General features: G+C 38.0%; 2 protein-coding genes across 2 annotated transcripts in view; both read right to left on the bottom strand.

Moving 5' to 3' along the window:
- LOC117304773 (contactin-associated protein-like 2) overlaps positions 1 to 23,908 on the bottom strand; it is a 102,897-nt gene that overhangs the window by 19,060 nt on the left and 59,929 nt on the right. The window contains exons 25-34 of the mRNA XM_033789380.1: positions 22,598 to 22,750; positions 20,761 to 20,934; positions 20,245 to 20,394; positions 19,271 to 19,507; positions 16,436 to 16,521; positions 15,117 to 15,267; positions 13,456 to 13,616; positions 12,223 to 12,331; positions 9,489 to 9,608; positions 8,137 to 8,297 (exon numbers count right to left, since the gene is read on the bottom strand). Coding sequence (XP_033645271.1) covers positions 8,137 to 8,297; positions 9,489 to 9,608; positions 12,223 to 12,331; positions 13,456 to 13,616; positions 15,117 to 15,267; positions 16,436 to 16,521; positions 19,271 to 19,507; positions 20,245 to 20,394; positions 20,761 to 20,934; positions 22,598 to 22,750 — 1,502 coding nt within the window. The remainder of the gene's footprint in view (positions 1 to 8,136; positions 8,298 to 9,488; positions 9,609 to 12,222; positions 12,332 to 13,455; positions 13,617 to 15,116; positions 15,268 to 16,435; positions 16,522 to 19,270; positions 19,508 to 20,244; positions 20,395 to 20,760; positions 20,935 to 22,597; positions 22,751 to 23,908) is intronic.
- On the bottom strand, positions 589 to 1,244 carry LOC117304454. The gene is made up of 2 exons (XM_033788921.1): positions 1,240 to 1,244; positions 589 to 1,131 (listed from the first exon to the last, which is right to left on the bottom strand). The coding sequence occupies exon 2, from the start codon at positions 1,121 to 1,123 to the stop codon at positions 590 to 592; it is 534 nt and encodes a 177-aa protein (XP_033644812.1). The 5' UTR covers positions 1,124 to 1,131; positions 1,240 to 1,244; the 3' UTR covers position 589.

Below are 23,908 nucleotides of genomic sequence, written 5' to 3'. Positions count from 1 at the left end.
AAATAAACTCGCACACAATTTAGAAACTTCTGTGATGACTGTATTTTATCAAGTTATTATAAATGTAGTTTTTTTCTCAACTGAGACTTAGTGAAGAGAAACAAAAACAGGTGAAGAAGAATAAAACAGAGAACATGTGTTTATACACATAGAACTACAGGTACATGTACATGTGTAGCCCCACTTTGGATAAATTATTTTGTAGAAGAGATGCAGGATTCTATTTGGTTTTCTGGAAGAGGGAGCCTCGGGTGGTTTTGTAAATGTAATAAATGACGCACATTTTAAGGCAGGATTTGAAGCTTACACCATGTACAAAATGTAACTGGTTTACACGATCACATTATGGGTGTTGGTGTCATTCTCTTAGTTGTGTTATATACCTTGCTGCACAACATTTGTTTGTTTGCTTTGTTACATTGTATATGCAAGGTTGTTCCAAATAAGACTAAAAAGCCGCTCTCAGTAAGGGGCTACAAGAAGATGACATTTGAGATGAAATCAAGAGATGTCGAGGGAAGGAATCCATGCCCCTAAACCCAGTAGCAGTGCATTTTTGTTGTTTCCTATCATGCCTATTGAGGCCATGTCACCCAATGAGTTTGACTGTTGTGCTACTTTCACATGAATGAATCATCTGGGCACCTGGAATGAGTTTGACTGTTGCGTCACTTTCACATGAATGAATCATCTGGGCACCTGGAATGAGTTTGACTGTTGTGCCACTTTCACATGAATGAATCATCTGGGCACCTGGAATGAGTTTGACTGTTGTGCCACTTTCACATGAATGAATCATCTGGGCACCTGGAATGAGTTTGACTGTTGTGCCACTTTCACATGAATGAATCATCTGGGCACCTGGAATGAGTTTGACTGTTGTGCCACTTTCACATGAATGAATCATCTGGGCACCTGGAATGAGTTTGACTGTTGTGCCACTTTCACATGAATGAATCATCTGGGCACCTGGAATGAGTTTGACTGTTGTGCCACTTTCACATGAATGAATCATCTGGGCACCTGGAATGAGTTTGACTGTTGTGCCACTTTCACATGAATGAATCATCTGGGCACCTGGAATGAGTTTGACTGTTGTGCCACTTTCACATGAATGAATCATCTGGGCACCTGGAATGAGTTTGACTGTTGTGCCACTTTCACATGAATGAATCATCTGGGCACCTGGAATGAGTTTGACTGTTGTGCCACTTTCACATGAATGAATCATCTGGGCACCTGGACTATAGCACAATTGTTCTTAAACAATCTAGATTGTAGGATCTTTGTACTACATCTCAGCATTGCAAGAGTGAATGTGTAAGAAGAAGCAGAAAGCCTGGTTTTATGCTCAAACATCCCGATATAATAGGAGGAACCAGGTCAGACACACTCTGGTGCCACATTCCCATCAAAATATCTGTTTAAAAGAAAGAGGCTGGAGGGCTAGAGACCTACTGTGGGAAAGGGGCTATAACGTTGATTACAACTGTTCACCAACTGATACCTCGGCTAAGTTGATGGACTCGTATGAATGGATAGAAATGTATCATCGGTAAAGCGAGAAAGCGACAGTCCCTCTACCGTGTTTTAAGTGGCAAGGCTCTGTTGTTTCCTAGCCGCACCATGAGTACTCAAAGCAACTTTTTGTCCAAACAGTTTCAGTGATGTAGTTGAGACCAAGACCCATTTTTGTGGTCTCCCCCCCCCCCCCCCCCTTGGACTGTGGGTCAAGTCTTGGTGTTGGTCTCTGACTGCCTGGTCTTGACTAACGCTCCTTGCACAAATCGTTCACCAATGTCGAACATTGTTGAATGTTAGTAAAGCAGAAGTTCTACCGGATTAAATATGGCAACCAGCATTATAGACCTCAAATCTGCAGGCATGGCAGGTAAAAATGGGGCCAAGCCAAGATACCATACTGTTGCCAGGTATTGAGCTCTACACAAGCCAAAATATGTCAGCAGGTTTTTCAACCACCCTTTTACATGTTGGCCCCAGGATGAACTTTTATATCTGTACCTGACTGGGCAGCGATCACCAAACACACACTGCATTTTTTTTAGCCTTTGGACAACATAGGTGATGCAGGCAGAGGGGACTGCCTAAGCAGATCCACTGGCTGTTTGGTTCATTCTGAGGGACTGGGTCCTGTTGCCCCAGGGTTCTTCTGAACTATCAACATATCTACCCTGGGGAAACTCTTCAATAAAGGAGAGGAAAACAACTTTAAATGGGTGGACGATTGCACCTTTCTTTTTGTTCAACGTCGGACAACTTGGCAGACCGATCCTATCTTGACAACCGCCACAGGGACGAGGGATGACTTTTACAAAAACCTTTTAAATGATTTCAGCCTTGTTGTCGGACCTATTTGCCACCAGCATCATCGATGTAGTTCTCAAGAAGGGGGGGGGGGGGGGGGGGAGAGGCAAAACGTTATCAGTGAATTGGTAAAACCAAATAATATTCTTTATCTCCAATGCAAATATAACATCCATTATACCTTGTAGTTCTTGTAGTTCTTGATATTAAATAATTGGTTGCAATGTTACAGGGTGACCTGGCAGATAGGATCCTGTAATGTGTTTGACGGGTTTAAGGTGCCTTGAGGGCGCTGCAAAGTAGCTACCACTCTGTAAGACGAGAAAGGACTCTAAATAATTGTTTTTTTATTGGTTTCCCGGCCAATTTCATCAAAAATCCATTCATTTTAACTCCTGGCTAATTCAATTTAGTTTGAAAACGAATGTTCATTGAATCAGCATTTAACAGTCAAAGAGAGTTATTCAATAGCTCTCCTCTGCTTATTACCAAGTAAGTTTTTATGCTAACAATTATTTTGAGTCATTACCAATAGTGTCCACTGCCTTTCAGAGCTAAAAAGAAACACTAGTTTGGCAGGATTAGAGGAAAATGCATGACTTTGAATGCATGTTCATGAAATTGCTGTATTTTCTATTGTACACCGAGTGATACACACACAAATTTGTTGGCAGGAACAAATATCGATCATCTCTTTCTTAGTTGCTTCGGCAAAGTATAGTCTATGAGGCAAAAAGACAGGCAAGTGTCAATTTCACAAAGCACTCATGGATTCGTCTTAACTTAAGATGGACTGCTTGCCACAGTGATTTGTATTGTGACTCTAATTGCACCCCTCCACTTACGCCCCCCCCCCCATCACTACCTTGCACCACGCTACATTTGCAGAATTAGCGGTAGCCGCGCGAAGCGCAGCATCTGGCTTGTGTTTGATGAGCGCAAATTTGAAGCTCAATCTATACAGGCACCTGGGAGTTTTTCTTACACAAACAAGTTACTTGCATACATGTATGGGGTGTCGTGGCCGAGCGGTTAAGAGCACCGAATTCAAGCTCTGCTGATTCTGTTCAGCAGAGTGTGGGTTCGAATCCCGGTCATGACACTTGTGTCCCTGAGCAAGACACTTAACTTATAATTGCTTCTCTCCACCCAGGGGTAAATGGGGACCTGTGAGGGCAGAGATGGTTTTTGTGATTGATTTAGCCGAGTAGCGCATTTGTTGCACGAGGCTGTATACTCCCCAGGGAGCTGGGGTTTAAGGAGTGAATTAAGGCCCAGTGTTCAGGGGTAATAATTTGAAGCGCTTTGAGACACCCGTTCGAGAGTCAAAAAGCGCTATATAAAGTCAAATATTATTATTATATAGCGCAGCGCAGTAAAACTGCTCTTCGTTAATTTTCAAATATTTGTTGAAATATTTTTGTTTGTTTGTTTGTTTGTTTGTTTGTATGTTTTTTGTGCATAGTTCCCAAAGAGCAATTGCAATGAAACTTGAAAGGTAATAGTCAGTGATGAAATGTGATACCTACATGTATAGTGATACCTATCTACCCTTATTTTAAGCTTAGTGATAACTATGTAGGCCCTACCCTTCTTTCAGGGTAGAGGTTGATGATATGAATGAAAAAGCCTTTGGAGCGCTACAGTTGCCCACAATAGGTTGTATACTCCCCAGGGAGCTGAGAAAGATTAAAGGGATGTTATTGGCCCAATGATCATGGCACTAATGTAAAGCGCATTGATATGGTTATTGTGAAATGCGCTACAAAGTATATAAGAAAATAATATTATTGCAGCTTTGTGATACCTCTAGCTGTTCCCCTCTTTTAGCTAAGTGATAACTATATAAAAATAATAATAATAACAAGTTTTGATATATACATTGTAGCGTATTTCACATAAAACGTCTCAATGCACTTTACATTAGTGCCCTGCAGCCAATTTTCATGAAACGCTTGGATTAATCCTACTTCAAGTTAGGACAAGTAACTCGTCCTAACTTAGAATGGATTCTATGCGTCCTACACCTTTTGATGCGGAACTTAACTCGTCCTAAGTCCGAAGGTTATTCCTAAGTTAGGAACAGTTTGGCGAAATCGACGGCCAGCAACATTCCCCTCCCTGTGTAGTATTCAACCTCGGCAACCGTAGTGCTCCAAAGAATGTTTTCATACACAATATCAACCTCTACCTTTGCTTATTCCCCTGGGTGAATAGAAGCAATTATAGTAGCGCATCTTGCTCAAGGACACAACCGGAACCGGAACCCAAACCCACACTTCTGTCAGCCGAGTGATACCTTCATGTATGTACATGTACTCTTCTTTCAGCTTAGTGATAATGTTTTGCTTTACTCCGTAATACATGTATAACTGTTGTTATTCTTTTTATGAGAGTATGGAAATAAATGTATTCTTGAATACCTATCTACCCTTCTTTTAGCTTAGTGATATTTATGTACGTACCCTCCCTTTAGCTTAGTGATACACATGTACCTTGGACCCTTCTTTTAACTTAGTCATACCTACATGTATGTTCCCTTCTTTCAGCTAAGTGGTACTAGCTATGTAGCCTCCTTTATGCTTAGTGATTCCTGTGTACCATTCTTTTAGCTTAGTGATACCTATATGTACATGTATGTACCCAGGCTTCTTTCAGCTTAGTGGTACCCATGTTCCCTTCTTTCAGCTTAGTGATACTAGCTATGTACCCTTCTTTCAGCTTAGCGATACTAGCTATGTATCCTTCTTTCAGCTTAGCGGATACCTATGTACATGCCGCATGTACCCTTCTTTCAGCTTAGTGGTACCCATGTTCCCTTCTTTCAGCTTAGCGATACTAGCTACAATGCACATGTATGTACCCTTCTTTCAGCTTAGCGATACTAGCTATGTATTCTTCTTTCAGCTTAGCGATACCTATGTACATGCCGCACCCTTCTTTCAGCTTAGTGGTACCCATGTTCCCTTCTTTCAGCTTAGTGATACTAGCTACAATGTATGTACCCTTCTTTCAGCTTAGCGATACTAGCTATGTATTCTTCTTTCAGCTTAGCGATACCTATGTACATGCCGCATGTACCCTTCTTTTAGCTTAGTGGTACCCATGTTCCCTTCTTTCAGCTTAGTGATACTAGCTACAATGTATGTACCCTTCTTTCAGCTTAGCGATACTAGCTATGTACCCTTCTTTAAGCTAAGCGATACCTATGTACATGCCGCATGTACCCTTCTTTCAGCTTAGTGGTACCCATGTTCCCTTCTTTCAGCTTAGCGATACTAGCTATGTATCCTTCTTTCAGCTTAGCGATACCTATGTACATGCCGCATGTACCCTTCTTTCAGCTTAGTGGTACCCATGTTCCCTTCTTTCAGCTTAGCGATACTAGCTACAATGTATGTACCCTTCTTTCAGCTTAGCGATACTAGCTACATGCATGTACCCTTCTTTCAGCTTAGTGGTACCCATGTTCCCTTCTTTCAGCTTAGCGATACTAGCTACAATGTATGTACCCTTCTTTCAGCTTAGCGATACTAGCTACATGTATGTATCCTTCTTTCAGCTTAGCGATACCTATGTACATGCCGCATGTACCCTTCTTTCAGCTTAGTGGTACCCATGTTCCCTTCTTTCAGCTTAGTGATACTAGCTACAATGAATGTACCCTTCTTTCAGCTTAGCGATACTAGCTACATGTATGTATCCTTCTTTCAGCTTAGCGATACCTATGTACATGCCGCATGTACCCTTCTTTCAGCTTAGTGGTACCCATGTTCCCTTCTTTCAGCTTAGTGATACTAGCTATGTACCCTTCTTAAAGCTAAGCGATACCTATACATGTAAAATGTATGTACAGTGTACATGTACATGTACCCTTCTTTCAGCTTTCCCTATGTACCCTGTTTCAAGAATTATATCAAATACAAGTGGGTTTTTTAGGAAGAGCATTTTCGATGCCAGTTCTAGGAAGTTTCTTTTGAAGCACTTTGATCCAAACGAGCCACCATTGCTACAATTAGAGACTTTGCAAGCCTAACATGCCTGTGGTTGTTTCTAAATGAAATGGATCCTAATGTCTATAGGAATAATTTGAATTCACATGGAGTACATGAGAGATACAAATCAGAGAAGCCTTAACAAACCAACATCAAGTCGTTATCTTTACCTACAAACAGGAAGAACAACTTACAAATGACCCAACTCAGAACCGGGTAAGAGTTTCCACTAAAACATCTTAAGAATGAAATACTGTATAAATAAAGCAGTCAGTTAATTCAACTTATTAGAGTAAAAGGTTGTGGAGTTTTATTTACCAATACACAGCTTATTGACAACAAATGTCTAGAACTTAAACTCAGAAAATCCTAAAAGATTTTGACAATTTTAATACCAAAGTTCCAAATTAAACTTCACTCTAAATTAATTGTTGTATTTGGGGTTACTTAAAAAGCAACCCATTTATTTCATTAAAAATTAACATTGTTAAAAATGTGTTTGTATAATGATTTCATTTTCACTACTTTATGGAGACCAAGGACAAAACAGAAAAAGGAAAATAAAAGGACTCCATAAGGAAATTCTAAAGACCTGGGTGCTCCACAAGAAATGTTGTGTACAAAGTGTACGGGAAGATCTTAAGTACAGGGACATTGGAAAGAAAAAAGATGTCTCCACAGAGATGCAAAAAAGGGAATAGGTGTTACTGGATGTGGTAACTGGTGCATGTGACTAGTCTGGGGTTGTAAATATAACACATTTGTATTTTTATATATACATGTATCATCATGATGAATGTGATTCATGGTCACATTGGATGTATCTGAACCGGGTGCAAATGAGATTTCTATGGATTGTATTTTGTATACATGAGTCAGATTTAGGGTCTCTCAAAGAGATAACACCATGTAGTGTAAGTAAGGTAAATCAACTAAAGTGGCTGGGAATTGTTTTTTTGTGGTTGCCAAAAAATGTTCTCGCCCCCAAATATAACAAGGTTGGCAGTATCCACTACCAATGCAAAAGGTGCATGAATGCATGAATGTAGATAATGAGGGCATTGAGTATAGATTTGAACTTGTGTTGAAACAATTTAGATTTTGACTTTTTGCAATCTTTGCCTTTGGCAATTGACTTTTGAATTTGTGACCTTTTACTTTATTACATTTAAAATGAGAATAAATAATAAAAGTTTGCAGATTTTGAAAGAAATAAAACAAGTTTTTATTTGTAAATGGCCTGCCATCTCTCTGCATAAGGCCGGGGCCAGCCATAAGCAGACAGGCTGTCAAACCATGGACCCCCAGACCCCCGTATTGCATCCACGCAAGAATGAGTTCACTGCTCAAATTCATCTTTTTACGACTCCTCTCTTTTTGTGTGTCTTAATATCAATTACTGTTGTGAGCAAAATCCCCACATTTGTATTTCTTCAGGTAGCACTTTCTCCTGATTGCTCCAACTTAAAAGAATGTTTTTAATACCAGTATTAAAATCGTGTAAGTGTTTATACCAAAAAGACATAATATGTTGAACAAAAGCTGGAAGTACCAAATGTTTAAGTGTGAAAGTGTAATGCACAAGTACGAATATGAGACAAGTGACAAACAGATCCAAAATGAGTATACTAATTTTACTTCAGATATTTCCTCAGATGCACTTTCATTCCTAGGAAAGATTGAAACCCTTAAAGAATACGTCAGCCTTTTTTCTCAAAAGAACGAGTTAGCTCTGTGCATGCAAAACAGGTAATTAATGATAACCTAAACGAAGGAATGGCCCAAATATCCCAAATTTAAGGAAGCGTTATTTTACCTGTTGCATTGATACCTGACTAGAAGTTTGGGTACCGTGTACTGGAGTAACATACTCTGGGATACCATGTGGTGGGGTTCTTTGTGTCTCTTCAGGAGGTGGAGCATCCATGCATTGTGCCTCTGCAGCTTCTTGACGTACTGCATGCACAACATGGATTTCTAGAGAAATAAACAAACAGATAAACAAAGTTTACCATCTTAAAGGCCAAAGCAAACTATGTGCACACAAATTAAAGTCACTTGGAAGTGGTATTTTGTCAAAATAAAACTTTTGTCACAAATATAATGTGTTTTGATGAGTGGAATGTGAACAAACAGTTAACTAAGGTTCTAACAAGTTAGTTCTCATCTTATTTACAAATTTAGGAGAAGGCGCTGTTCGTCGCGTCAACCGAGGCGCGATATTTAAGAGAAAATGCTGCACAGTGCTAAAAAAGACTGTCAGACTGTACCACTTGGTACTATTGCTCTTGTGAGTCTGACCAGCCATGCAGACTGACCCCACCTGTAGTTGTTTTGCTGCATCCAGCAGCAATACACTTGGTCGGCATTGCCGGAAGAAATGCAAGAAAACTTACAAACTCAATGACTTGGACAAGTTGCATGTACTTCGGACATGTGTTTACTCTACGCATCAAGGCAAAGTCTGCCTCGATTGACATCACAAAAGGGGTAGGCGGAGTCAACCCCCAAACAACTATAACTATTTTTTAAACATATAAATCGTGGCAAACAGTTACTAAAAAAAATGTTTTATTGTTACTAAACATATGTGACACGCTCTGTGAAAATGAGTCAGATGTAGGCAATTTCATGAATTGAGTTATATGCATGGCTTGAAAGAACACATCATCAGCAGTAATTTGGTATGTGTCAAAGCTTTGGGGTGTATCACTTTGCTGAGTTACTCCCGTTTGAAATAAGCCACTACACCAAGTTTTTTTGAAAAACGAATTACAAGTAAAATGATATTTTAAACTACCATTGTGTGCAAAAGGATACAAATTATACATTTTTTATGATCACAAAACTGTTGTATTCATAGCTTTATTCATAGCTTTATTTTATATTTTATTTTTTTACATTTTCCACATTAAACTGTCCATACATGTAACTTAATATTGCATTGGGCGACATGTGACTCATTTTCACAGATTGGGTCACATATACTCTTATGTTTGAAAAAATAAAAATTATATTTCCAGGTGACTTTAATTTAGATTTGTTACAGCCCCAAAAATACTCTTTGCAGCTGAGACTGAAAATACTGAAACTATTGGTTAGCTCTTGGTCCTTGTGTTTGCCACAGTCAATTAATAATAATTAAGGTTGAGTTACATGTATATTTACCGTCTTGTGGTTTGACTAGATGCTGTTTCTCCTCCAGTACTACATTCTCATTTTTGCTATTTCTGAGGATACAACAGCAACATAACAAAAGGAGTAACACAGCAACGCCTCCACCAGCAACTGAAAATAAGACATTTTAATATGGTCAATTCATATTTCAGTTTTTTTTTTTTAAACACCATAATCATTCTTAAAATCAATGTGTGTGTGAATTAAAATCTACATTGCCGACTAATTTAGCCTATATGTAAAAGGACCTACATGTATGTAAGGAAAACCAAAACATTAAGTATTTCTAAATTCTTATAGGTGCTTGATATTACTAGGGCCATATATTGGAAGGTGAAATCATGTATCATGCCGTATGGGCCCCAACAACATAAACAAGCCACATACAAACTGATGAACTTTTAATAAACACAAAATGCGTACAAATAAATTAGACTACACCTAGTGATCCTTCACAATGTAATGTGTGGCCCTTCATTTAATGTCCTTTATTTTAATTTGTTTCCACTTCATAAGTGCCAGTACCAAATTCAGGATGAAGCAAAATGTTGGGTGAACCTATTACAATATTTCTGAACCCTTATCAACAGTTTAAAGGCAGTGAACACTATTGGTAATTACTCAAAATAATTATCAGCATAAAACCTTACTTGGTAACGAGTAATGGGGAGAGGTTGGTAGTATAAAACATTGTGAGAAACGGCTCCCTCTGAAGTGGCGTAGTTTTTAAGAAAGAAGGAATTTTCCACGAATTTGATTTCGAGACCTCAAGTTTAGAATTTGAGGTATCGAAATCAAGCATCTGTGTGGCGACCGAACCAGAAAAACCACATACAGTCCCTTGAAGCAGTGCAAAGAAGGTTCACTTGCTCCTGTTTCACATATAGAGTTGCCAGGGGCCTTACTTATGAACAACGTCTCACTCAACTTCACTTGCCCCCCTTGTGTAACCGTTTTCTGTTTTTAAGTGTTTCTTTTATTGTCAAGTGTCTTTTCAGGTTGAACGACATACCTACTCATCTTTTACCGGAACCTAATTCACGTAAAATTGATAAACTGGTTTTTAAACACAGACTTGCTGGAACGAACTCTCTAAAGTACTCTTGTCTCTTTTTCCCCCAAAGATTTTGGGATACACTTCCTACTGATGTTCAGAATTTGTGCCTAGGAACTTCCCCATTGAGGTGTCTTAATACTATACGTGGTGTTCTTTACACAAAACCACCCATAACTCAATCTTTTTAGCCATTGTATATAATAATTAATCCATCTTGTTGTGGTTTCATTTTAATTGTAAGGTTTTTTTTTTTTTCGTTTTTTTTCTTCTTCATGTCTTTACCTTGCTTGTATTCCCTTGCTTGTCTATTTTTATGCGTCTTTGCTTTTTTTTGCTGCTATAAAGAATACTTATATATTTTTATATTTTTATAATTCTACTTTATTGTTGTTCTTTTTAGGATCAGCTGGAGAGGAGAGCCTCTCGACAGGAACTGTGTTTCTTTTACATGTACATGTGTAGGCAATCCTTCGGGTTCCAGCTGTTTCTTTTTCTTTACTGTATTTAAATTGCTCTTTGCTGTATTTTTCAATGTTTTTAACATAGTGTATTTAAATTCCTCTCTGCTGTATTTTTCAATGTTTTTAACCTAATTAATGTGCATTATTGTATTTTTTATGCCCGAGAAATAAAGTAAATATAAATATATAAACATAAATATCTGAAAGCACACAACTTCATGTGAAAAGGGTGGGTTTTTTTCTTTCATAGTTATCTCGCAACTCCGACGACCAATCAAGATCAAATTTTTACAGGTTCGTTATTTTATGCAAATGTTGAGATACACCAAGTGAGAAGACTGGATTTTGACAACAACCAATAGTGTCCAGTGTCTTTAAATTTTAATGCAATAAATCAGGCAGAAAAACCAACACAGGCAAACAGACTTTGAGGATGTGGGTTAATTTCAATCAAACAGGTAAACGCATTCTGTTAGAGGGCTCAGTGTTTGGTGATCTTTTCCGATAACCAAAACGAAATACCACACCTAGTGTATGCTACTGATGCAATGAGAGATTATTGGAGCTTCTCCATCATGGTCATCATTGCAAATTAGCTGATGAAGACAATACTTCCTTGATGGCATTCTCTCAAACAGTAGAGCAAGTATAATCACAACTAACAGAGTAATCCAAAACAGGAAGTGAAGTATTTATTATGCGACCACGAGGGTGCTTGATTCTGGCTCAACTGCCTGTGTAAACTACACAGTGGAATATCCCAATGGATGATTCTCTCAGCCTTTCAACTGCCAGCAAAAACAAACGCTAGAGGATGATACGTAACATGGTCATGTTAGGAAACCTATTTTTAGAAAATCTCAGTGACCCCCTTCCACTCACTGACATGGGAAAACATACATGTAGCTGAAAATTACCAAAAATTACTGGCAAGTATATAACTACCTCACTTGGGCTTGTACACCAAAAAACAACTCAAAACCAAAAACTTTAACATTTCCACTGAACGCGGACTGCCGGGTGGAAATTGGTATATAGGCTCCCACTGCTTCGCAGCTCGCCAAAAAGCAAATAAATTAACAAATATAGCTTCTTAGTAAAATGATTGTCCTCGATTGTAAAAACTACCAGTAAAAATTAGCAGTACAGTATCGTGGATCAAGCATATTTATGTACAAAGAATTTCTGAAGAAATGTAGGGTCTTACCGGCACCAATAAGGATCCAGTTGATCTTAGATGATGATACTAACTCAGCTGGAAGAGAAATCTCAACACCCTGAACTGCTTGAGAATTCCAAGGTGGCATAGTACGCATCTGTGAACAACGCAACATCTTAATAAACAATTCATCTGTGATTTATCTTGAAGGGCAAATTGTCAAACTTGGTTGAAATAGAACATCAATACCCACTACATCTTTGGCATATATAGAAGGCTACATCTTAGCAACCTGTACATGTATCCTGGATCCACATGTAGTACAATTTGGAGAGTTACAAGGCAAAATCATGCATAGCTGCCAACATTTGAAAATTTCAATTAGTAATAAAACCTTGTGGAATTTCAAGGCATTTGACTTGCACACATTTTGTAATAATTTCAGGTCTGTGTATTGATTGAACAGTGTGTATGTGTGCCCCTGGATCCCGAAAGAACAAGCACATACTCTTTGAGAAAGCTGATGAAATTGTGACCCCTTTAAAAAAAATGTCAGAGTATGTCTAGACTTCAATTATAAACAACTCACAAAATGAGGCCGTTCTGACATCATACATTATGTACATGTTTGTAAGGGTTAGAATAATTAAACCAAATCAGTTTTGGCCATGATCTTTTGTTGTTCAACAAGTTCAAGGTACAGCTATAAACCTATCTGTTAGTCTATACATCATTTGAATATTATTCTAAATACTTGGTCCAAATTCCCTTACTTTTAAATCAAACTTTGGAAATGATAATTTCATAAGGTATTAATCAATTGTATACTTACAGCAGTATCTGTAAATCCCTTGTTTAAATACATGTAGAACAGAGAAAGAACATTTATTGTCCAATGCTACAGCAGGTATAACTTAAGGCAGTGGACACTATTGGTAATTACTCCAAATAATTATTAGCATAAAACCTTACTTGGTGGCGAGTAATGAGGAGAGGTTGATGGTATAAAACATTGTGAGAAACGGCTCCCTCTGAAGTGACATATATGTAGTTTTCAAGAAAGAAGTAATTTTCCACGAATTTGATTTCGAGACCTCAGATTTAGAACTTTTCTTTCATTATTATCTCGCAACTTCAACAACTAATATTGAGCTCAAATTTTCACAGGTTTGTTATTTCATGCATATGTTGAGATACACTAAGTTAGAACACTGGTCTTTGACAATTATTATTAGTGTCCAGTGTCTTTAACCTATCATTTAGTAGAGAGCAATGACTTACCATAGATGGTTGTGTTGGTATGACTGGTGTTATTGCCTTGGTAATATCTTCCTTTACTTGAAACATTTGACATTGTTGACGATGCACAGTGTTACTCTGATCCTCCTCTGGATTACTACGAAACAAGGTTTCTAAAGGATGCTTCCCATTGTATGTTAAACCTGTCATGAACGGACAATACAAACATAAATTGCTGATTTTTTTTTAACAATATACATATGTAATACAAACTCTGAACTGCAGAAAACAACAAGTTTCAGCAGTAGTGGAATAATGCACAATTCCGACTTAGTTGTCTGAAGAACATCCATTTACAGATTTCCTCTGAAGGTTTTGAAAGATGATGCTAATATCAAAACCCCAAAGCTCTATACTCTGCACCTTGTAGTAACAATGGCAAAGTAAATGTCCGCAGTTCCATGATCTCAGAGAAAACTGCTCTGTCCAAGCCTGTGTGACTGTAAATACCTTATAGGACCAACAAATAAAGTTTATTTGATAGTGATTGCATCAATGATGGCGCAACCAGGATTATGTCTTATAGGGAGGGCTCAAAGATTTGCAACAGGTGACGTCCAGCCTGACGGCTCCTGGTGGGGCTCTGGGGGTCCAGGGGCAAAGCCCTGTGAAGCTCAGAGTATTTGGACATTGTGGGAGGGTGAAAATCAAGCCTCTGTATGCTTAAAAATAGAGAAATAGCTTTTTAAGCACTTTGATCCAAATCAACCTGTTTATTTTTACTGGAAATATTTCTGTAGCATAGTGGGTTCAAAGAAAATTGTACTCCAACAAATCAACAAGGCCGAGCATCAAAAACAACCAAACAATAAAATAAACAAAAAATAAACCAACTGAACAGCCAAACAAACAAACGAACAAATGAACGAACGAACAAATGAACGAACGAACGAACGAACGAACGAACGAACGAACAAACGAACGAACGAACGAACGAACCAACCAACCTAGCCCTGGCAAGGACTTTGTTCTTCAATAAGTTTTGTTAAAGCACTATACACAACATGAATGATGTAGGTTTTATTTTAAAGGGTCTATGAACTTTTTGTAGGACAAAAAACACAATGTCCACAGATTTACATTAAATTTACACAGTTTAAAGTTAACGATAGTAGAAAGCTTTTCTGAAAATATTACTTGCTGCGTGCTGTAGTTGCTGTAGAGAAATGAGTAAAACAATGTCATGAACTTAATTTTCGTCTCAGTGATCAAGAGACGAAAATTATTTTAGCATGCAAAACGTATTTTCATGACATTTTTCAACTCATTTCTAAAAAACTACAGCACCTCAGCAACCAATATTTTAAGGTACGCTTTCTACTATCATTATCTTCAAAGAGTGTAAGTTTAATGTAAATCTGTGGACATTGTGTTTTGTGTTACAAAAAGTACCCAACTCCTTTAAGAAAAATTATAACAAGTCAAATTACCCTGGAGGAAAGAAAGGAATAATGTTACAAAAGAAATGCAAGATTTCAGATAGTGATTTTCAGGATGAATTTGATCAATATCAGATAACGCACACCTTTGAAAGTCAGATAAGATACGTCTTATACATGTACGCACAAAATTACTGTTCCTGTACCCCAAGAATGATAAAGCCAAATAGTCAAACAAAGGGCGAGTAGCATGAGAAAACGTACCTGTCAAACACCCAGTATAACCATGCAGGCCATCAAGCCCATAACTTGTCATGTTGGTTTCCACTCCACCAACAACCATGACATGTCTGTCATTAAACTCCGTCTCTTCTACAGGCTCTAACGTTTCATATTCATATCCAATATTGTCAACCTGTGAATACAACGGTACACATCAACTAATTTCAACCTCATCATACATGTATAGCTTCAATTAAATAGTAGCCGTTGTTAGTAGGGGGAGGGGGGCTTAGCTATTATTTGAAACATAAACCTTTAGAGAGGTCTGGGTAATGATAGTAGAAAGCTTCCCTTAAAATATTACTTGGTGAGGTGCTGTAGTTTTTGAGAAATGAGCAAAACAAGTCACGAAAATAATTTGTGAGACGGAAATTATTTTAGCATGTAAAATGTAAAAAGTATTTTCGTTACAATGTTTTACTCATTTCTTATAAACTACAGCACCTCAGCAAGTAATATTTTAAGGGAAGCCTTCAAACCATGTAAGTTTAATGTAAATAGACGGACATTGTGTTTTTTGTTACAAAAAGTGTCCCAATCCTTTTAAGGTAAATAGCTCAAATAATCATACATGTCATAAGGGATAGTCCAAAGTTGTCCATAGTTTTAGGTGGTACATGTACAGAAAACATGGTGACTACTACTTATCAGAAACCCCATCCCTCCCCAATGTGGTACTTATCAAAGAATTCTGTCAAAATTGATGCAAGTTATTTATAGTTCAAAATTTTACACATGTTTTAAAGTTGTACTAGGCCTCCGACCCCTCCCCCTTAAAAAATGTTGACAAATTTGGACAGCCAATAGAATCTATTACTTTGTTTACAATTTCTTCAATTTGCATTGATGCTTCCATTTGCATTTGTGCATTGATTGCTTAGGGAGAAAACCTTCCATGAATGATATCAACATGCAGGCAAACAATGTATTCAGAAATTAATTTAAACCGATTTAAAATGGTATGTTTATTTATGTCGTTTGTTGATTATCATTACATTAAAATTTCATAAAAAGTGTTTTAAAAATGATATTCTTTGGTGACAATGGAAACTAAATGTAAATCTCTTTCAACAAAGTTTGTCATGAATATCTTTGAAATGATTTGTGCTCAAATCTAATATAAATTCTCCGGCTTCGGGGAAAATCAAAATGAGAGTTAAAATGAACAAAACATGAGAATATTAAACATAGTTTAGTCCGATATCATAAAGATTCTTAAATCATAGATTCATGATGTGAATTAGACAGTTTGCATAAATACATTATATTGCCAAAACAACACATCTTTATACTTCACTTACATCAAACAGGACTCTATTTCCAAAGCGTTTGAAGACAACAACATGTCGAAATGTATCATTAAATGGACCCAAGACACGCAGCATCGCTTAAAAAAAAAAAAAAATTGTTATAATATTATCAGACCAATATACGAGTTGATAGCACTTCTCTAGTGCACATAATATCACTTGATTAATTATGCGTGTGAGGAACAGCAAACATGAGCTACCTCAATTGTCTAGTTATATTCAACTCTTTCCTTACTATACATGTAGGTGACTTTAATAGTCGATGCACTGAATTTAAACCCCTTCTTAAAAGATACCTGTTTGTTTAATTGCCTTTTATGCTTGAATTGGCTTTATTGATGTAAAGTGCATTGAGAATTTTTTTCTAATTTCCTATATTGTAAGAACGGTATTGAAATTATTATTATGAGAAAATAGAATTAGCTGTTGCAAACAACTTACCAACCAAATGGACCGAGAGTATAAATGCAAAAAATGGTTAATGGCCTGACGTTTCGACCCTAGCAGAGTCTATCTCGAAGGCTAAATGACAACACAACAAACATGACAAACATGGGAGTCAGTACTTTCCAAAGGACCCAAGAAACAACAGAGTCCTACGGGGAAAGTTCCTTTTGTTGTCACTTTCCACCCCTCACTTCCTCCCATTCGTAAAATAACCAGTTCTAACCATCATATTCTTCACACATCAGATCGACTTCAACGTGCTGTGCAGGAAGAACCCATAGTTGCCTACAGACGCCCACCAAGTCTCAGGGATCTCATTGTCCGAGCAGAAGTCCCTCCCATTAATGATGATGTTAATCCCCCTCTACCACAGGGAACTTTTAGGTGTTCCAACATCTCCAAATGCATCGTCTGTAGACAACACATCAGGGAATCGGACTCCTTCACCAGTAACACCGGCGGTACCACCCATAAGACAAGGGGTCATGTCACCTGCACCACCACTAATCTCATTTATCTCATATCTTGCAGAGTCTGTGGTGTTTAATATATAGGTGAAACAAGAACTACACTCAAGAGGCGTTTCTACGGCCACAGATCTACAGTCAAGACCCAAAAGCTAGATACACCTGACATGATCTTACAGGGCATAGAGGCACTAGGCAACCACAGAGAGACTGTGCGTTTGAGTAGGGAGAAACTCTGGATTAGACGCCTCCAGACCATTCAACCCCATGGTCTGAACATCCAAGAAGGAAACGACTAATAAACCTTTTGTTTTGCCGTCTCCTTTTTTCCCCATAGCCTTTTAGCCTGAGCCTCATTCACTAATAAATTACTGTTTACCCAACCTCACCACCCTTGATGTTGTCCTTTGTGTTTCCATCTTCTTGCTTGTGGTCAAGCCAGTCCCTTCCCTTCACCCCCCCCCCCTTTTTGTCCCCCTATTCATTGTTTGCCCCTTGCTTTTTTCTGTATGCCTTCTAACCCCATTCATGTATTTCCACTTCACTGTTTATGTTTCACTTAGTTACCTGTTCATGAGTGTCATGTTTGTTGTGTTGTCATTTAGCCTTCGAGAAAGACTCTGCTAGGGTCGAAACGTCAGGCCATTAACCATTTTTTGAAATTATTATTATAAATGTTATTATTATTAATATTACGCTTAAACTCCTCTTATTTACCATTGGCAACTTTAGTAGACTACTTATCTATGTTTATCCTCCATACCAATGCTAATAATGTTGGAAGGAGAAAGATCTTATCTTTCCAATGTTGGTAACATAAAATGCGGTTGGTTCAATTCCTCTCAAAATTGAGTAAACAAAAGTTTGAGAATCCACATTGCACTTAAGAAATGAAGGCCGTGAACCTGGCTCTTAGGTGCTGACCAATCTTTTTGATTTTTGTTATTTTATGTAATGGAATTTAATAAACAAGTATTCATTACATATCTTAACTGCTCTAAAATTTTGTCACCAACAGTTGTTTTCAACAGTTATGTCAAAACAATTTTGTACATGTAAACCATGGTAACTAGAGAATTTGGAAAAAACAGCGACCACAAGGTGCTTGTGCATATAGCACTACATGTAAGAAGCCACATAATCTGACCTACTTTTACTCATGAGGTTATAGAATAGGTCGTATGCCCTGAATTTACAATTTCCCATGTTTCCCCAAGCTCACAAACTATATGGACAATTTCCCATGTTTCCCCGAGCTCACAAACTATATGGACAATTTCCCATGTTTCCCCAAGCTCACAAACTATATGGACAATTTCCCATGTTTCCCCAAGCTCACAAACTATATGGACAATTTCCCATGTTTCCCCAAGCTCACAAACTATATGGACAATTTCCCATGTTTCCCCAAGCTCACAAACTATATGGACAATTTCCCATGTTTCCCCGAGCTCACAAACTATATGGACAATTTCCCATGTTTCCCCAAGCTCACAAACTATATGGACAATTTCCCATGTTTCCCCAAGCTCACAAACTATATGGACAATTTCCCATGTTTCCCCAAGCTCACAAACTATATGGACAATTTCTAAAACATTTCTAGCATCATTTTGTTTTTATATTACATGTATTTGGTACTAAACATAGTGAAATTAGGAAATGGAAGGGTAGCTGTTGCAAACTGCTTATCAACCAAAATGACTTCTGGTATAATTGCAAACAAGTTGTTTATTGCCTCATGTTTCGAACTTAGCAGAGTCTTTCTCAAAACCTTCAACCTTTGAAATAGCAAGCACTGCCTGGTGTATTGTAACATCTATACAGAACATGATCTCTTAGAAACCGACGAGAGCATGTGGTGCAATCATGGATGGCATAACTGAGTGCTTGTGGGTTACACAATACTTACTTGATCCTGCTCCAAGGTCAATATGAGCTTCCAGGTCCCCTCCATTAAGAAGGATCAGAATTCGCTCTTCTACTTGACTGCTTTCAATATTCCTCACATAAAACAATATTCCAGAAGGCTGATCTGTACTGAATCCAAACTCCAATGTGTCTTGCTGCATTTGTAGAGCTGGTGGGTCTGTCTTCATCATTAATGGTATGGATAACATAGATTCATCCTTGAACTGAGCACCATACTCTGTCATCATTGTTAAAAATAAATGAAAGATAAATTGCCATCAGCTTCAAATAGATTACATAGAGGAGTGTCATTTCAGCAACATTTTGAGCTTACAATTCTACACTGTGAAAGCATCCTTCATTCTTGTAGATTGCCTTAATATTATGCCAATAATGTCTCTACCTATCTACTTATTCGTCTCTACACCGCCATTTACTGAACCATTGTTACTGTATTGTCCTGTTTGCGTTCTGTCCGTGTCTTTTCATATGTGCCTCGTTTGTGCGCCTTCAATTATGTCAGTCTATTCTTGCATTGTCCTTCCTCATAGACACGTATGTACAGTGTGTACACAAATTCGGGGGTCTCCATCTGCCAAGCTTGCTTTTAGGAGACCTAGGCTCCCCCATTTAATATATTAAGCTTTCTCTTCAAGTTATATTTTGTCATTTTAAGTGATTTAGGGGGGGAAAATGAACTACATGTATATATGGAATATTTATGAGAAAATAACATCAGCTTGTGTTTTGAAAATTATATTTATATCATCAAAAGATAACACGAAGTTACTCATTGCAACTAATTGAAACAACACAAAACCAACAGTATGCAAATTGATAACTTAATGCATGTACACTTTGAATTAATATGGAAATGTTCAATTTCCTTGAATATTGTGTAATGGCATTTTGATATGAACATGTTGTTGAGCAGTTTGAACTTGACTACTTGATTAACTAAGTTGACGTTCTTACCTTCTTGGCATGTTTGTCCAGAGTATGAGGTTCCAGTGCAGTTACAAGTGAAACCTACCCAAAGCTCAGTACATACACCTCCATTCTTACAAGGATTCTCAGAGCAGTGGTTCATACATTTCAAAGATGGGGCCTTTGAGCTAAATAACCCTGATAAGAAAGAACACAATACCATATATATTCAGAATGGTACTTAAGACGATCTTTGTTTACCTTCAGGAGTTGTAAAGATGACTAACAATAGTTCTTGATTTAAAACTCATTTTAGATTTAAAGCCCATTTTATCGTGAACAGTCGTTGAGCCAGTAGATATCATTCACATATTATAGTCATATACAATAATGAACTCAAAATATTTATCTGCCATAACAACAAATGAGAGTGGCATTTCTTTGTAAAGCTGGTATTTGTTTTTAATCAACAGACTAAAACAACTTATTCATTATCCTACATTGACACACAATTCTTCAGCTTTCAAATCAATCATAACTTATACAAAAACATTAAACACATACTCTGCATGATCTGAACAAGATCTTGGAGAGCCCACGGCTGTCCATTAACCACTAGTCCTCTTAAGCAACCCTTGAGTCCGGGTAACAATGTCATTGTATTAGGGGCTCCTCCAACAAATGTCTTTACAATGGAGCTACCACCTTTGTTGCGCAGCTGATAAGGTTGAACAACTTCTAATGATAAAAGTATACAAATCAGGGACAAACAGTTTTACATTAAGTTATGAAAGATAAGACTTCACAATTTCAAAAGAAAGAAAAGTCACTACATTTACTTAAACTAAAGGGGAAATTTTTTTAAATACATTGTATCCATCATTAATCTTATAAGTCAGAACTGATTCCAGTTTATAAGTCGGTACCACTTTCTAATGATATTGGTAATAGTAAACACTCCAAACCTCTGATTTCAAGATGTTTGATTGGTTTGAATGATTGATACATACTATTACATGTACTTCAAGACAAACTTTATGAACAGATGGACACAGACTTATTCTGTTTGATAATACACGTAAACTGCATAAAGACTTGTGTAATACACAAACTGTAAATGGTGTTGTTAAACTCTTCTACAACTTAATATAACAATAGCAAGTATCTTTTTGCCCAAAACTCTTCCATTAACCCTTTCAATACCACATTGTTTATTGCAAGCGCCCAACCGGATACCGCATTGTTGACAAAGGTCACAATGCTGTGTACCGTATTTTTTCACACTAAAATATATATAACGCAATTTGCAGTGTGTACTGTTTCAATCTTGAATTTCTGTGGGAAGACATTATTTTTTGGAAAAACTTTGTGCATGCAATTTGTAGCATATGAAATGACCTTTCCTACGATGTAAAATTTGTATACTTATTATCTTAATTTTGTTTGCAAGATATCTGGCTAAAACGAATTACTTCTATTTTTATTAAGGATTTCTGTCTCAAGATAAACGACAAGATTTTCAACCTAATTTTCCTCAAGAAAATTTTGTAAAAACTACTCAGAAAATATAATCGTTTTTATTATAAGCTTCTATTTCCATTTGTACCAAAATCGGAACCTATTTTGCTGAAAAATCTTATATGTTTTGAAAGTGTTCAGCCACCACGGTCACTTCGACCATGGAGGTAGTTCGACCAGCATGAGTCGGTCGGGGCCCGCCTGCCATGCACGCCCAAGCCCACGGCGTTGAACGGGTGACGTGCTCGTCCCGGTTAGCTACCGTTGTTATATAGTCCGGTTTTGTCATCATCTGCATGACTGCATGTCTGGCGACGAAATACCACGATTGGCTGCCAAATGTTCACTAGATTCTCTCTCAGAACTTCCCAAGTCTTTTTATAGAGTCACTATAGGCAAACATATAAGCCAAAACCTTTGTGCAATGAGGAGACATGATGGTGATTTTTGTCCCCCAAAAAACGGAAGCCTGAAATCTTCAAACGTACTTTTCTCGGAAAATCATAATGGCGACCCCCTATACAATACATACCATTGCAATGCTTGGTAAACAAGCAACCCGTCTATATAAAACCTAACAACAGAGGGCGCCAAACAAAATAAATACAATCTCTCAAAGGCAAGGCTTTTTTCTGTCGAGTTTTCTCGACATTGGGACGGAGCGACTACACAACGCACGGTCGAGTTTTCTCGACAATGGTAAGGAAGCGCTTGCACTGCGCGGTCGAGTAAACTCGACAATGGTATTGAAAGGGTTAAAAGAATGTATATTTTCAAAGGCAGCCTCTTCCCAAGTTAACCTTTGGGTTAACTACTGACACATAAACCAAGAAATTGATAAATAAAATAAAAACATTGTCAGTAAAACGGCTCAATGTTTTACCTTGTGGATGAAGAAAGGGTTCTGCATAGACATCTGATAACAAACTAACTGGAACTTGTAGTTCTTCCTTGCGATCATTAACTGTCACGACAGTTGAATGTTGATGCCTTTCAACAGTCACTTCGACCCAATCACCATTATTCAAAGGAGAACCTAAATATAAAAAATTAAACAAAATAATATTTCTTAATAACATGTAAAAACAAATCAAAATAAGAAACTGGCAGAGAAGAATGGTTTGTGGTTAGGTGTCATAGGGTGGGGTATGGCTTGTGGTTTAGGTTTCATAAGGTGGGGTATGGCTAATGGTTAGGTGTCATAGGGTGGCGTATGGCTTATGGTTAGGTGTCATAAGGTGGGGTATGGCTTATGGTTAGGTGTCATAAGGTGGGGTATGGCTTGTGGTTTAGGTTTCATAAGGTGGGGTATGGCTTGTGGTTAGGTGTCATAGGGTGGCATATGGCTTGTGGTTAGGTGTCATAGGGTGGGGTATGGCTTCTGGTTAGGTGTCATAAGGTGGAGTATGGCTTGTGGTTTAGGTTTCATAAGGTGGGGTATGGCTTGTGGTTAGGTGTCATAGGGTGGGGTATGGCTTATGGTTAGGTGTCATAAGGTGGGGTATGGCTTGTGGTTTAGGTTTCATAAGGTGGGGTATGGCTTGTGGTTAGGTGTCATAGGGTGGCATATGGCTTGTGGTTAGGTGTCATAGGGTGGGGTATGGCTTCTGGTTAGGTGTCATAAGGTGGAGTATGGCTTGTGGTTTAGGTTTCATAAGGTGGCGTATGGCTTGTGGTTAGGTGTCATAGGGTGGAGTATGGCTTGTGGTTAGGTGTCATAGGGTGGAGTATGGCTAATGGTTAGGTGTCATAGGGTGGGGTATGGCTTATGGTTAGGTGTCATAAGGTGGGGTATGGCTTGTGGTTTAGGTTTCATAAGGTGGGGTATGGCTTGTGGTTAGGTGTCATAGGGTGGCATATGGCTTGTGGTTAGGTGTCATAGGGTGGGGTATGGCTTCTGGTTAGGTGTCATAAGGTGGAGTATGGCTTGTGGTTTAGGTTTCATAAGGTGGCGTATGGCTTGTGGTTAGGTGTCATAGGGTGGAGTATGGCTTGTGGTTAGGTGTCATAGGGTGGCGTATGGCTTATGGTTAGGTGTCATAAGGTGGGGTATGGCTTGTTGTTAAGGTTTCATAAGGTGGGGTATGGCTTATGGTTAGGTGTCATAAGGTGGGGTATGGCTTATGGTTAGGTGTCCTAAGGTGGACTATAGCTTGTGGTTAGGTGTCATAAGGTGGAGTATGGCTTGTGGTTT

Source organism: Asterias rubens, chromosome 21, assembly GCF_902459465.1.
Source record: "Asterias rubens chromosome 21, eAstRub1.3, whole genome shotgun sequence".
Taxonomy (NCBI): Eukaryota; Metazoa; Echinodermata; class Asteroidea; order Forcipulatida; family Asteriidae; genus Asterias; species Asterias rubens.
Note: the sequence above shows the minus strand (reverse complement) of the source record. Positions and strands in the feature narration are given on the sequence as shown.

Coding starts and splice junctions, on each gene's coding strand:
- LOC117304454 (XM_033788921.1), bottom strand. CDS start 1,123: ATGATTCATTCATGTGAAAGTGGCACAACAGTCAAACTCATTCCAGGT.